General features: G+C 43.9%; 1 protein-coding gene across 1 annotated transcript in view; it reads right to left on the reverse strand.

Annotated features, from left to right (window-relative positions):
* LRRC74A (leucine rich repeat containing 74A) overlaps positions 1-1,286 on the reverse strand; it is a gene marked incomplete at its 3' end in the record, with an annotated part of 73,787 nt that extends 72,501 nt beyond the window's left edge. Inside the window, exon 1 of the mRNA XM_082649357.1 lies at positions 1,161-1,286. Within this exon, the coding sequence (XP_082505483.1) occupies positions 1,161-1,275 (115 nt within the window). The 5' untranslated portion in view covers positions 1,276-1,286. The remainder of the gene's footprint in view (positions 1-1,160) is intronic.
* Between the last annotated feature and the right edge of the window lie 15,343 nt (positions 1,287-16,629).

Consider the following 16,629-nt stretch of genomic DNA (forward strand, 5'->3'; position numbering starts at 1 on the left):
AGAGGCAGCTTGCAACAATGTTATCACTTGCTGGGAGGGGCAATGAGCTAGAAGCTGGAGTCTGGGACAAAACATCCAGTGTTTCCATCTGCCACCCTGCCAACCAGGTAAAATTCAGTGTCGCAAGCAATATCACCAGCAGCCTCGAAGTGGAAAAGAAGTTAGGAGGGCAACAACAGGCTCCCCGGGCGGTGGCAGGGAGGAGGTCTGTGTTGAGGATGAAGTTGTATGTGGACCCTGGTGGGGGGGGCGGTGACCATGGAGACGAGCAGAGCAGCTTCCCCTGCATCTCTGCTGCTACTGATCACAGCCTACCACCTAGCGCCGGGACACAGGAGGGAAAGGGCCACTGGGCCGGCTGACCACAGCCCGGGAAGTTGGGGGCCGGCCCATCAGGTGGAGCCAGTACCGTTCTGGCCCTGCTTCCCAAGTGCCCTTTTTTGCACTTCCTTCCTTGGGGAAACTGGAAAGGAGAAGAGGGTGGAGGTGTTGTTTGCAGTAACAGAGTCTTTGCTCCAACTCAGCTTGCACCCCTCCCCATACCTAGACACGCTTGGATTTGTTGGAGGGAAAAAACACAGGGAAGGAAAACACGGGGCTCTCAAGCTGGGGAAACAAGAGCTCTAATGTGAGTAGAGGAACGTCGTCAGGATGCAAGATGGACCGTAAATCCTCCAGGGGCCCCTGGAATATGGAATAGGGAAGGTAGATCTACAAGGTGGGGGGAACATGCGGTCGGCAGACATCGGCAAACTCTCGGTGGCCTTGGGCAACTCACACAATCCTTCTAAACCTCAGTTTCCCCCCTCTGTAAAGGGCAGGTAATAACGCCTACCTCCCGGGACTATTGCAAAGGTGACGTAAGATGCCATGTGGAAACGTTCAGAAAACCAGAAGCCCCTGTTCACTTATTGCTCCAGCTTTCAGCAAGCTGATGGGACCCCTCTGCTCATGAGTCCAGCCACGAGCATGGGGCAGCAGAGACTGCTGCCCCCGGGCCAGCGTCGGGGAGGTCGTGGCATAAAACAGGTGTTTCTGCCCCGTTCCCTCTGCAGCACATCCCACCGGGCAGAGCCTTGGCCAACTGGAAACCTATTTCTCCAGCTTCTGAGGAAGAAGGCAAGCCACCCCTCACCCGCCAAAGGCCCCCGCTCGCTCACCTTCGATCTCAAGGTCTGTTTCTGAGCTCTCCCAGGCTGGTTTCTCTTTTTCGACAGCCACAGGGGCTTCTGCCTCACAGTAGAGTGTTTCCTCACTGCTCTGCTGTGCCGACATGGTGTCAGTCTCATCTGGAAGAAAAACTCATCTCCTTGATTCTGGAAACGAAACCCGCTGGCCTTTCAGGTGGAGCCCACCACTGGCCGCCCTGGGCCTCTGTTTCTCTCATCTGCAGCCCGAGTCCTGGCTGCAGCCATTGTCCCTCAGCCTCGCGTGGCTCAAGGTGCCAAGGGACTACAGCCTTCCTTCAGCCCTGCAAGGGGGGCTCCCCTCTATGAGCCCTGTTTCCCTGACACAGAGCTGCCTCCTGGCTGAATCGTCTGTGCTAAACGCCCTTCGTGTTCTCTGGAGGCCTCGCTCCTGTCCCACCCCCTGTGTTGGGCCAGCCTTGGATGTTGGCTGTTTGCTCCTTTTTTTTTTTTTTTTTTTTTTGTGGTACGTGGGCCACTCACTGCTGTGGCCTCTCCCATTGCGGAGCACAGGCTCCGGACGCGCAGGCTCAGCGGCCATGGCTCACGGGCCCAGCCGCTCCGCGGCATGTGGGATCTTCCTGGACCGGGGCACGAACCCGCGTCCCCTGCATCGGCAGGTGGACTCTCAACCACTGCGCCACCAGGGAAGCCCTGCTTGCTCCTTCTTTTCCTTCTTATTAGCTCGGGTGGTGTTCAGGGTTTGCTTTACTCTTTCAGAGGAAGGATGTGTGCTAATGCCTAGAATTCCTCATTGGCAGGCACAAATGATGCTGGGAGGGCAAGGGGAAGGGCAGGTGACTTGGGTCAAGTGTAAAATAAAGCAGAACAGAAGCAGTTCCAGAGAGTGAGAGGGATAACTTGATTCCTAAGGACCTGACCTAGCTTCTCTTCCTTCCAGTCCAAATTTATGACCACGCAGAAGGAAGGGCTTGCAAATCTCCCTGGGATTGAAACTAATTGCTATGATTAAATACAAGTGTCCTGGGCTTCCCTCACACTAGTCCCCTGCACTTGCTAGATGTGATTTTTCTGCCATTGGGCCACTGATCTGGAAACAGCCCTGGGCTCCTGAAAGCCACACAAAGTCCAGGCCTAGTCCTCCCACGTCAGCAGGTTGCAGTGGTTTCAGGAAGCCAGGCTGCACCCCTGGATGGCCTGTCAAAACTCAACCGACCTTCTCTCTTCGGGTGGGCTGAGCATTCATGGCATGGGTCACAAGTTTTGACCCCCCAGTTTCTAAGATAGTGGAGCTCCTAATGATTCCATGCAGGTTTGTGTCCTTCTCAGCCCTTGTCCATAGACCCAAGCTCCAACATTTATTTCCCAGCCTATAAGACAAGGTCTGTGTGACAAGGGGTGGAAGTAGCAGTCAGACATTTAGAAGACATACAGCAGCTTAGCCATCAGACGTAGCCCTCAAAAAGGGATGATTTCTTAATTTCCTCATTGGATAAACAATTTTAGAATTCCATCCAACCAGTGGAATGTTGGTAACTGTTTAACTGGCTCTCCAGGAAAAAAAAAAAAAATCCTGCTTTGTAATGTTAGCCAATTCAGGTGGTGTAAATATTCCTAACATGGCTGATTTCCAACTACCAACATGACATGGGCCAGCTCACAGAATGAAAGTTAAAGTCAGCCAGAGCTGGTGTGAGCCAGTGCCAGCACAGCGTTGCAACCAACTCTCTCACTCCCTGTTTGGCAAGCCCTGAAGTCAAGTCAATGTCACACATCACCCCAATTCTAGAGGGTCCCAGGAGAGGAGGGAAGGGCGCTTCCGGGTCTATGTGGTCACTAGGCATTACACTGAGGCAGCCAGAAGGGCCTGAGTGGTGAGAAATGGGATGCATTGTCACCTTTTGTCTCAGGCTCAAGAGGGTCGCCATTGTCCATGGTGCCGGGGCCCTCTCAGGGGCTGCTGCCAGCTTCTTGCCACCTTTCTGCTGCTTCCCTAAGAAGCTACCTGTCGGTTCACCTCTGTCTCAAACTTTGCGTACCCTGCCCTCACCTAGACAGATCCTGGGGGCTGGGGGCTGTAGTTATCCGTCTATTCCAGCAAGCCCTGGGGAGAGTGGGTTTTGGTGGGACATGTCTGGATTTGACCCCAACTCTGTCTGGGAGAGGTAGCTACTTCCCGGGATCATCAAGGAGAGAGGTACAGCTCTATTCCTGGGAGCCCTGTTGAAAGGATGCCCACCTACCTGCAACTTTATGACTTAGGACCCACTTAAATTTCATCTTCAACATTCCATGACCTCATGCGGTCATTGTGATCCACGTGGGTGGACCTGGCAACAGCAAGCCTCCCAGCCTCCTGGTGGCTCTGGTAGTCATCTTTTCTCTTATATCTGCTGGGGCCAAGCCCAGGCTTGGCTGTGAGTGTGCAGGTGCTGTGCGGGGGCCTCTAGGTGGAGTTGTATTTCCCTCTGAGTCAGGACCAAACCCAAGCCCCTTAATCAGGTGACTGCTTTGAGCTGCCACCATGTTCTTCTCTCAAGGTGCTTCAGGTACGAAATATTTCAGTGATGGGTGAGGTCAGTTTTCTTCTTCCCAGTTCATCTTGCTTTTTTCTTTACCCCTTGGGAGAGTATCCTCAACCTTGGAGCAGAAGATCAAAAGCAAAGCACGACAAACATATGTTCTATCACTACAATTTGTTACAGCCAAAGCATTGTTCAAACTACCAGGCTGCCTAACTTGAAACCACTCAACCATCATTCCCACCCTTGGCTGTTTTCACGTGTCTTGGAGTTGAAGTTCACTTGCAGTTTACTGTCAAGAGAACCTGGAGGCGTGTTTGTTCCTTCTTGATAAACTATCAGCACATCAACGGGCAGGTCAGTGACTGGAGGGCTTGGGGACATGAAAATCCCTCTTTACCACTCAGAAGAATGATGAAGATCTGGGAATTTGTGTAGGAAAAACATAGTTAGAACCTTGGATCAAAAGAAATATGTAAATCTGAGATATTACTCATTCCTCCAGGCATTCATTCTGAAAAATATTTATGGAGCATCCATTACATTCAAGGCACTAAGATAGGCACCATCGTGGGGAGGGGAATGCAGATATGGTGAAGACTTGGACCTTTCAACACATGTATAAAACAAGAAATTGACAGGGCCACTCCTAGGTTGTGAGGGTCCTGGGCAAATAAATACCTTTGGCAGAGCTCCTGTTCAAATAAACAATTTGAGTCATCCTAAATCAGCATGACAGCATCATTCTAGTGGTCCAATCTCATGTGGTTCTGTGAAAGAAATACTGAACAAGCCAGAGAGAGTGATCAACTCCTAGGATGACTTGGTAGGCCCAAGTCCTGGAGACCCTTGGGATATCTGGTCAACCCCATGCTGGTGCAGAGGATAAGAAAGTGTACTTAAAGGAGAAAAATGGTGACCGGAGAGTATGTAGATCCTGGTCTAAGTTTGGGGTGCTCTGCCTGGTGCTCTGTGGTCTCAGGTACCAAGGGCAAATTAGAAAATTTGGAGGAAGGCACTGCAAATAGCCACTGGGCAGCGACACTGCTTGCCTGGGTCTAAGGGCAGTACCGGAAATTGATAAGGGTCATGCTGGGGAGCATTCATGGGCTCACAAAGAGTGACGCTGGATTGGAGTCAGAGCTTTCCGTGTAGATTCATGGGTTTGGGTTTTGCTTAATATACATACACAGTTAGATGGGTATAGAAATAAATATATATGAGTTATGGGTTATATATGGGCTATGCATGGGTTGTTATACATACATATATTTCCTAGCTTTATCCACTGAAAGGGACCAGAAGCAGTGACAACCCAGTGGTGATGAGCATGCCAGTGCCCAGGTCTAGGTTTCCATTTTCCTTGGAAAGGTGGTTAATTCCTGTGGTGCCAGAAAAGGAAGGGATCAAGAACAAAAATAAAAAAGAGGGGGCCTGTTGAAAAGGCCCAGGAGCCAACCTGAATGAGCTCCCACAGCCAGGGTTGGAACTTGAACAGCAAAATAAACAGTGGTATCGTACTGTAACCCAAAGAATAAAATAGACATCTAGGAGTCCCTGTTATTCGTGGGCTCTGGACAAGTAAGGTGTGGGGAAGAGGCATTTCTGGGAATGTGCCAGGTTGTTATTCAAAGCAGCTGCACCATTCTGAATTCCCACTAGGAATATATGAGAGCATCAGTGCTGCACATTCTCACTAATCCTTGATATTGACAGTTTTGGTTTGGTTTTGCCAGTCTAATAAGTGTGTAGTGGTATTTCGTGGTGGTTTTAATTTGAATTTCCCTAATGACTAATGATGTTGAGCATCCTTTCATATGTTTATTGGCCATTCCTATATCTTCTTTGTTGTTTGTTCAGACCTTCTGCCCATTTAAAAATTGAATTGTTTATTTTCCTGCTGAGTTTTGAGAGTTCTTAACGTGTTCTGGATATAAGTCCTTTGTTAGAAATGTGATTTGCAAATATGTTCTCTCAGTCTATGGTTTAGCTTCTTACTCTTAACAATGTCTTTCACAGAGTACAACTTTTAATTTTGATGAAGTCAAATTTTATCAATTTTTTTCTTTTATGGATCATGTTTTTGTGTCATATCTAAACTCTCTGCCTAACCCAAGGTCACGTAGCTTTTCTCCTGTTTTATGCTAGAAGTTTTACCATTTTAGCTTTTATATTTAGGTCTATGATGCATTATCTTTTTTGTCATAATAAAATATGCTAACATAAAATTTATCATTTTAACCCTTTTAAGTGTGCAATCCAATGGCATTAGTTATATTCACAATGTTGCACAACCATCACCACTATCCATTTCCAGAACTTTTTCTACGATCCATTTGGAGTTAATTTTTGGATAAGGTGTGAAGTATACAATATACATATATATGCACGTGGATGTTCACACGACCCAGCACCATTTGTTGAAAAGACTGTTCTTTCTCCATGTATTATCTTTTCACCACTGTCAAAAATAGGCATCTTTTTGCAGGGCTAGTATTTCCAAAACCACATAACGAGCATGCGATGGACCACCTAATCAAAATGTACTTTAAACCACTAGTTTGTGAGATAAGCCCCCGTGGTGCTGGGAGGTGGGCCTAAGGCATTTAGAGGTGGGAGGTGGACTGACTACAGGCTATCCACAGAGCAGGGCAAAAGAGACAGTCTCAGGGGAGGAGGGAGCTGTGATTTTGACTGGAAATGAGTCCAAGAGAATGTCACCCAGAGCAAGGTATGGCCAAATACTAAGAGAATGACCGTGTTCTTCTTTATTGCCAATATTCTTGTTAACAATCTATCTTTTAGTGGGGATCATGGCAGAGGGACCCTTTACTATCCTATAACCTTTTATAGAGCGCTTATAAGTGCAGGCATTGTTCGATGGTCATTACATGTATTAACACATTTAAATTGTCTAACAACTATTATGAGACGCTATTTTTATTCCCATTTTATAGAGGAGAAAACTGAGCACAGAGAGGCTAAGTTACTGGCCCAAGGTCAAACAGTGAGAAAGTGGTAGGTCTGTGATATAAGTGAAGTCGGTCTGGCTGCAGCTTTTCTACATTGACCCCCTTGCTATTCCTTGAACAGGACAAGGTTGTTCCCCACTCAGGGCAACTGTTGTTCATGGTTCAAAAGGGTCTGTGCTCAGGTTATGTATTTCGGGAGTTGGCAAACTACAGCCTGAGGACCAAGTCGGGTCCATTGCTTGTTTCTGTAATAAAGTTTTGTTGAAACACAGCCAGGATCACTCATTTAGGTATTTCTGTGGCTGCTTTCGTGCTACAATGGCAAAGTCAAGCAGCTGCTCCAGAGACCCATGGCCTGCAAAGCCAAAAACATTTTCTATCTGGTCCTTTGGGAGAAAATTTGCTGTTGTATTTGACGGCCATTAGCATGGGATAATTACGCAAGGCTCTAGTACTCCAAGGGAAGGAATGGAGAGAAAAGAATCAAAGAAAGAAGGCTGGCAGGAGCCATGTGAGGAGGCAGGGTGAGGGAGCACAGCCACAGAAGGAAACAGATGCCTCATTATTAGGTGTAATAACATCCAGTTTTATGCAAGGGCTGTTTTTCTTTAAATGATAACTGTAAATCAAGTCAGATTTCAAATATGCGGGGGACTTTGAAAGAAAAGCACTTTCAGAATTATTCTGTAAAGCAAAAAAATCTTTGGAAAATACAGAGAAGTTCCCATTGTGTGTCCGCCTTTGCAAGTCTGGATGTTATTATGCTTGGTTTCTTTATGAAACCAAAGCTCTTCAGAAAGAAGGATTTTTCATTAATTAATTACTAATGAATGAATGAATGTGTTGAATGCCCGGGCACTGGGCTGGGTGACGGCATTAGAGTGGTGAACCTCATGAAGTATACAACTTCCTGAGATACTGATGAGTAAACAGATAGTGACAGCGTTGAGCCCAAAGTAAGCGAGGATGTTTCAGAAGCAAATAGGAGGAGGCTTCTGGCCCAGACCGGGGGTGTGGGCAGTGGTGTGTCTGTGGGTGGGTGGGTGTAGGAGATCTGGGAAAGCTTCCTTGAGGAAGGAATGTCTAGGCTGAGACTTGAAAGCCTGTTAGACAGTAATTGGGTGAAGGCAGAGGGATGGGGTAGACCTGGTGGGGAAGGAGAGGTATTTGAGGCTGAGAAGAAAGCATATAAAAGTCCCGACAGCACGTTGGAGTCTCAGGCAGTTTAGCAGTGTGATTCTCGCCTCCAGTGTGATTCTCGCCTCCAGGGAGAGTTGTGATAGGAAGGAAGAGCTAACAGATGAGATGGGAGGTGAGCAGAGGGCAATAATGAAGGGCCTTCAATGCTATGCTATGGAGTTTGACTGAATTTTGAAGATAGTGAGGGTTTGCAAAGAGGTTTTTAACCAGCAGTATGATCCGACGTGATTTGCATGGTAGAAAGATTGTTCCGGCCGCGGTGTGGAAAGTGGATGGACGGTAGGAGGACGATCAACACCAGTTAGAAGTGGCTGCGGGGAGGAAGTGGACTGACTAAATATAAAGAAGGCCAAACCACCTGGGCTTGGGGATAGATCAGATATGAAAGTAAAAGATGGGGAAAAAGCAGGAAGCCAGGATAACTTGATAGATGATTGTGCCACTCACAAAGAAGAGGACTGAGAAGCTGGGATAGTGGATTTTTAGTGGATAGTGGGGGAAGGAAATGAGTGCAACTTTGTGTGTTGGGTCTTTGATGTGCTTCTGAGACATCTGCTGGAGAAATCTATAGGCAGAAGGATTTATGAGTCTATGGCCCAAGAAAAGGGTTAAAAATGTAGATGTGTGAGTTATCTGTATATGGGTGCTATTTGAAGCCATTGGAGTGGTGAAAGTTTCACAAAGAGGCACTTTAAAGAAGAGGAGAGAGGCCAAGGATGAAATCCTAGAAATACCATCATTGAAAGGATGGAACAGAAATAAAAGGTACTAGGACAAAATGTCCACAGAGTTGGAAGGAAAACGAGAATGTCACAGAACTTGAGGGAAGAGAATCTTCTAAGAAGGGAGAGTTATGCAAATTTACAGAATATTCAAGAAATAATAAACCTTGGAGAGTGTCTATTGAATTTATCCACAAGGAAGGCATTGGGAACTTTGGTGGGGAGTCAGTGGAGTGATGAGGGTGGAAGCTGTACCTCAGTGGAATGAAGATGAATGAGGGGTGAGGAAGGAGACAGAGGAGCAGACAAGTCTTTCAAGAAGCTTGGCTCTGAAGATGTGGGGAGACGGAGGAATGGCTGGAGGGAGACGTCGCCTGACTCTCATAGTATAGGAGTGATTTGAGCATGATTAAATGTTGATGGGAAGAAGTCAGGGAAGAAAAGGAGAGGGGTGAGCAGAAGGGGCACAGTCCCTGAGGAGGAAAGAGTGGGAGATCCCAAGCCTGGCGGAGCAGTCAGCCACTGTGTTGGGAGGAAAAGAGGAAAAGGTGGTTACTGATGCTGGCCATCGTGTTGGTGTGGCAACGGGGAGCAGAGAGTTTGCACTGGGTGGTTCTATTTTTTCTCTAAAGTTGATCTTCAGAGCAGGAAGGGAGGCAACAGAGCAGCAAGTTTGAAAAGAATGGCCATTGTGGAAATAGGAGAGAGAGCTAAGAAGACAGTATGGCTGGGGAAGGTTGAGGGCTAAAGTGGGGTTGCAGACCAGCACACTAATAGCTCCAATCTGTGCGGTTAGTAATTGTTTCACTGGTGCTCAGCAGCCCAGATGTAAGAGCCAAGGAGGAGAATGGCTTTTACTAACCTAGGCAGGTGTCGTCAAAGAACAGTGGGCAAGAGAGTTGATATTAGGAAGAGAGTAATTTAAAAAATGGCTCATGGGTTCAATGGAGTTAAAGAACAGACGATGCAGGAGTGAAAGTGAGAGAGGCAGAAAGCCATGAGGGGATCCATTAGAGTGGGGGTGTGACTTTATGATTCTAGAGGTGGAGCAGTACCCTGTAATGACACAGCAAGGGTGTCTGAAGTACAGTGGGAATTAGGTCATGAGGAGGTGGTGACAATGAGCTTCTAGGATTTGGGATGGCTTATCCGCAATAATGATGCGAGGACTTGAGGTAGGGAAGACTGGGAGTCCAGGGCTAGAGTCTTCAGTGAAAGGGGAGGAGCGGACCTGAGGTCAAGATAAGACCAGGGTGAAGCTGGGGTAAATACTGATGAGTGGTTGATAAATCTCTAATGAATACATGAATGCATGAATTGGAAAGAGTGAAAGAATGAATGCATCAACTCATACCAATCTGTCACATTCTTCCCAGAAGAATGTTACTAGGAGTGTATGGTTACTAGTAACCAATTACTAGGAGTGTATGGGTCTCAGATTATCATAATAGTTGAGCATAGGCAATTCTTTTCAGCCTATCCTATCTGACAGGCTGTTTGAGGCCTTTACACCTGCATGGATTCAGTCCAGTAGCCACTACCATCTTATAGCTACTGAGCCCTTGAAATGTGTCTAGTATGAATTGAGATGGGCTGTCCACATGAAACACACACTGGACTTCAAAGACTTAGTAGAAAAAAAAGGAAAAAACCCACAAAATATCTCATTTTAAAATATTGATGACGTGAAAATGCTAAATGTTTTAAGTGTGATTAAATAAAACGTTATTAAAATTAATTTCACCTGCTTTTTTCCCAACCTTTTATATGAGGCTATTGGAAAATGTTAAAGTACATATGTGGTTGAGATGATAATTGTCTTGGGCAGCACTGCTCTAGGGTTTGGTCAGTAGCCTCTGCAATCCTGAAGGAAGCGTTATGCCATCCTGTATATTGCACAGTTCAACCAATAAATTAATAAAAGCAGCCACCATGTTGAACTTCCATACATGTCTGTTAGCATAAGCAAAATATGAATAGTTGAGGGCTTATCCTATATACAGGAAATTTCCCTCTAAAAGATCATTTTAAACCCCTGAAAGTATTGAAAAACCTCCCACCTGCCCCATTAGGTAGGTTCTGGCTCCTTGAAAACGCTCAGTGGTGGAGGCAGATGTTTATCATTGCCTGCGCTGTGGTCACAGTTGGGATGAATTGAGGGGCTCATGTGGTCCCTCTTCTCGGAATATTTCTGACATGATGAGGCTGCAGATGGTGCAGATTATACTCGTAATTTTCCTTTGACTGGGGATTCATGAGGCTGCACTTCTCCTGAACAAGTTTCCTTGGATCTGCTGTTATGGCTTGCTTAGCAGTGCCACATTACAGTTTGGAAGGCCCTTATTTCTGCCCAGAATTGTGGAAGATGACCCTACATTAGCAGTAGCCAGTGTTGTTTTGGGCCTAAATTAAAAAAATGTCATAGTAAACACTGAGAGCTTACCCTGTGTTGGGCAAGGTGAGGAACCTCCAAGAGGTTAGGTAATTCCTAAGCTAGGAAGCGGCAGCGTCAGGACCTGAACCCAGGTGGTCTAACTCCAAAGCTTGGATCCTTTCCAGCATAGCTGATAATGGATCAGGAAACAAAAAGAAGCCAGCCTTGCTTAATTGGCCTCAGGAAAAGGCTCTGAAAGAACATGGCATCAGTTGGCCTGACACATTTTGCCCACATGTTCATTGAACAGCCCAGCTGAGGGTAGGTCCCTTAGTAGAGGACTGTATATCAGGATAACTTGGTGAGTGTTTAAGGGCCCCATCCCTGACCTGTTAAATCAGAACCCTGGGACAATGCCTAGGAAGTTGTATTTTAAAAACATTGGCAGCAGAAGGCAGACAGCAGAAGCAAGAAGAACTACAGTCCTGCAGCCTGTGGAACAAAAACCACATTCACAGAAAGATAGACAAGATGAAAAGGCAGAGGGCTATGAACCAGATGAAGGAACAAGATAAAACCCCAGAAAAATGGGCTTCCCTGGTGGCACAGTGGTTAAGAATCCACCTGCCAATGCAGGGGACATGGGTCTGGGCCCTGGTCCGGGAAGATCCCACATGCCGTGGAGCAACTAAGCCCATGTGCCCCAACTACTGAGCCTGCGCTCTAGAGCTCACGAGCCACAACTCCTGAACCTGCATGCTACAACTACTGAAACCCATGCTCCTAGAGCCCATGCTCCGCAACAAGAGAAGCCCCCACAGTGAGAAGCCCGTACACTGTAATGAAGAGTAGCCCCTGCTCGCCACAACTAGAGAAAGCCCACACGCAGCATCGAAGACCTAATATAGCCAAACAAACAAACAAACAAAAACAAAACAGAAAAACAACTAAATGAAGTGGAGATAGGCAAACTTCCAGAAAAAGAATTCAGAATAATGATAGTGAAGGTGATCCAGGACCTCAGAAAAAGAATGGAGGCAAAGATTGAGAAGATGCAAGAAATGTTTAACAAAGACCTAGAATAATTAAAGAACAAACAAACAGAGATGAACAATACAATAACTGAAATGAAAAATACACTAGGAGGAATCAATAGCAGAATAACTGAGGCAGAAGAACAGATAAGTGACCTGGAAGACAGAATGGTGGAATTCACTGCTGCAGAACAGAATAAAGAAAAAAGAATGAAAAGAAATGAAGACAGCCTAAGAGACCTCTGGGACAACATTAAATGCAATAACATTTGCATTATAGGGGTGCCAGAAGGAGAAGAGAGAGAGAAAGGACCCGAGAAAATATTTGAAGAGATTATAGTCGAAAACTTCCCTAACATGGGAAAGGAAATAGCCACCCAAGTCCAGGAAGCGCAGAGAGTCCCATACAGGATAAACCCAAGGAGAAACACGCTGAGACACATAGTAATCAAACTGGCAAAAATTAAAGACAAAGAAAAATTATTGAAAGCAGCAAGGGAAAAACGACAAATAACATACAAGGAAACTCCCATAAGGTTAACAGCTGATTTCTCAGCAGAAACTCTACAAGCCAGAAGAGAGTGGCATGATATACTTAAAGTGATGAAAGGGAAGAACATACAACCAAGATTACTGTACCCGGCAAGGATCTCATTCAGATTCGATAGAGAAATCAAAAACTTTACAGACAAGCAAAAGCTAAGAGAATTCAGCACCACCAAACCAGCTCTACAACAAATGCTAAAGGAACTTCTCTAAGTGGGAAACACAAGAGAAGAAAAGGACCTACAAAAACAAACCCAGAACAATTAACAAAATGGTAATAGGAACATACATATCGATAATTACCTTAAATGTAAATGGATTAAATGCTCCAACCAAAAGACATAGATTGGCTGAATGGATACAAAAACAAGACCCATATATATGCTGTCTACAAGAGACCCACTTCAGACCTAGGGACGCATACAGACTGAAAGTGAGGGGATGGAAAAAGATGTTCCATGCAAATGGAAATCAAAAGAAAGCTGGAGTAGCAATTCTCATATCAGACAAAATAAACTTTAAAACAAAGACTATTACAAGAGACAAAGAAGGACACTACATAATGATCAAGGGATCAATCCAAGAAGAAGATATAACAATTATAAATATATATGCACCCAACACAGGACCACCTCAATACATAAGGCAACTGCTAACAGCTATAAAAGAGGAAATCGACAGTAACACAATAATAGTGGGGGAATTTAACACCACATTTACACCAATGGACAGATCATCCAAACAGAAAATTAATAAGGAAGCACAAGCTTTAAATGACACAATAGACCAGATAGATTTAATTGATATTTATAGGACATTCCATCCAAAACCAGCAGATTACACTTGCTTCTCAAGTGTGCACGGAACATTCTCCAGGATAGATCACATCTTGGGTCATAAATCAAGCCTCAGTAAATTTAAGAAAATTGAAATCATATCAAGCATCTTTTCTGACCACAACACTATGAGATTAGAAATCAATTACAGGGGAAAAAAAAGGAAAAAACACAAACACATGGTGGCTAAACAATATGATACTAAATAACCAAGAGATCACTGAATAAATCAAAGAGGAAATCAAAACATACCTAGAGACAAATGACAATGAAAACACGATGATCCAAAACCTATGGGATGCAGCAAAAGCAGGTCTAAGAGGGAAGTTTATAGCTATACAAGCCTACCTCAAGAAACAAGAAAAATCTCAAATAAACAATCTAAACTTACACCTAAAGAAACTAGACAAAGAAGAACAAACAAAACCCAAAGTTAGCAGAAGGAAAGAAATCATAAAGATCAGAGCAGAAATAAATGAAATAGAAACAAAGAAAACAATAGCAAAGATCAATAAAACTAAAAGCTGGTTCTTTGAGAAGATAAACAAAATTGATAAACCATTAGCCAGACTCATCAAGAAAAAGAGGGAGAGGATTCAAATCAATAAAATTAGAAATGAAAAGTTACAACAGACACCACAGAAATGCATAGCATCCTAAGAGACTACTACAAGCAACTCTATGCCAATAAAATGGACAACATGGAAGAAATGGACAAATTCTTAGAAAGGTATAACCTTCCAAGACTGAACCAGGAAGAAATAGAAAATATGAACAGACCAGTCACAAGTAATGAAATTGAAACTGTGATTAAAAATCTTCCAACAGGGCTTCCCTGGTGGCGCAGTGGTTGAGAATCTGCCTGCTAATGCAGGGGACACAGGTTTAAGCCCTGGTCTAGGAGGATCCCACATGCCGTGGAACAACTAGGCCCGTGAGCCACAACTACTGAGCCTGCGCGTCTGGAGCCTGTGCTACACAACAAGAGAGGCCGTGATAGTGAGAGGCCCGCGCACCGCGATGAAGAGTGGCCCCCACTTGCCACAACTAGAGAAAGCCCTCACACAGGAACGAAGACCCAACACAGCAAAAATAAATTAATTAATTAATAAACTCCTACCCCTAACATCTTCTTTAAAAAAAAAAAAAAATCTTCCAACAAACAAAAATCCAGGACAGATGGCTTCACAGGCGAATTCTATCAAACATTTAGAGCAGAGCTAACACCCATCCTCCTCAAACTCTTCCAAAAAATTGCAGATGAAGGAATGCTCCCAAACTCATTCTATGAGGCAACCATCACCTTGATACCCAAACCAGACAAAGATACTACAAAAAAAAGAAAATTGCAGACCAGTATCACCAATGAATATAGATGCAAAAATCCTCAACAAAATACTAGCAGACAGAATCCAACAACACATTAAAAGGATCACACACCATGATCAAGTGGGATTTATGCCAGGGATGCAAGTATTCTTCAATACACACAAATCAATATGATACACCATATTAACAAATTGAAGAATAAAAACCATATGATCATCTCAATAGATGCAGAAAAAGCTTTTGCCAAAATTCAACACCCATTTATGATAAAAACTCTCCAGAAAGTGGGCACAGAAGGAACCTATCTCAACATAATAAGGGCCATATATGACAAACCCACAGCAAACACCATTCTCAATGGTGAAGAACTGAAAGCATTTCCTCTAATATCAGGAAAAAGACAAGGATGTCCACTCTCACCACTATTATTCAACACAGTTTTGGAAGTCCTAGCCACAGTAATCAGAGAAGAAAAAGAAATAAAAGGAATACAAATTGGAAAAGAAGAAGTAAAACTGTCACTGTTTGCAGATGACATGATACTATACATAGAGAATCCTAAAGATGCCACCAGAAAACTACTAGAGCTAATCAATGAATTTGGTAAAGTTGCAGGATACAAAATTAATGCACAGAAATCTCTTGCATTCCTATACCCTAATGATGAAAAATCTGAAAGAGAAATTAAAGAAACACTCCCATTTACCACTGCAACAAAAATAATAAAACACCTAGGAATAAACCTACCTAGGGAGACAAAAGACCTGTATGCAGAAAACTATAAGACACTGATGAAAGAAATTAAAGATGATACCAACAGATGGAGAGATATACCATGTTCTTGGATTGGAAGAATCAATATTGTGAATATGACTATATTACCCAAAGCAATTTACAGATCCAATGCAATCCCTATCAAATTACCAATGGCATTTTTTACAGAACTAGAACAAAAAATCTTAAAATTTGTATGGAGACACAAAAGACCCCGAATAGCCAAAGCAGTCTTGAGGGAAAAATACAGAGCTGGAGGAATCAGACTCCCTGACTTCAGACTATACTACAAAGCTCCAGTAATCAAGACAATATGGTACTGGCACAAAAACAGAAATAAAGATCAATGGAACAAGATAGAAAGCCCAGAGATAAACCCATGCACCTATGGTCAACTAACCTATGACAAAGGAGGCAAGGATATACAATGGAGAAAAGACAGTCTCTTCAATAGGTGGTGCTGGGAAAACTGGACAGCTACATGTAAAAGAATGAAATTAGAACAGTCCCTAACACCATACACAAAAATAAATCTCAAAATGGATTAGAGACCTAAATGTAAGACCGGACACTATAAAACTGTTAGGGGAAAACATAGGAAGCACACTCTTTGACATAAATCACAGCAAGATCTTTTTTGATCCATCTCCTAGAATAATGGAAATAAAAACAAAAATAAACAAATGGGACCTAATGAAACTTAAAAGCTTTTGCACAGCAAAGGAAACCATAAACAAGATGAAAAGACAACCCTCAGAATGGGAGAAAATATTTGCAAATGAATCAACGGACAAAGGATTAATCTCCAAAATATATAAACAGTTCATGCAACTCAATATCAAAAAAACAAACAACCCAATCCAAATATGGGCAGAAGACCTAAATAGACATTTCTCCGAAGAAGACATACAGATGGCCAAGAAGCACATGAAAAGCTGCTCAACATCACTAATTATTAGAGAAATGCAAATCAAAACTACAATTAGGTATCACCTCACACCAGTTAGAATGGGCATCATCAGAAAATCTACAAACAACAAATGCTGGAGAGGGTGTGGAGAAAAGGGAACCCTCTTGCACTGTTGGTGGGAATGTAAATTGATACAGCCACTATGGAGAACAGTATGGAGGTTCCTTAAAAAACTAAAAATAGAATTACCATATGATCCAGC

The sequence above is a fragment of the Grampus griseus genome (assembly GCF_964374135.1).
Source record: "Grampus griseus genome assembly, chromosome: 2".
NCBI lineage: Eukaryota > Metazoa > Chordata > Mammalia > Artiodactyla > Delphinidae > Grampus > Grampus griseus.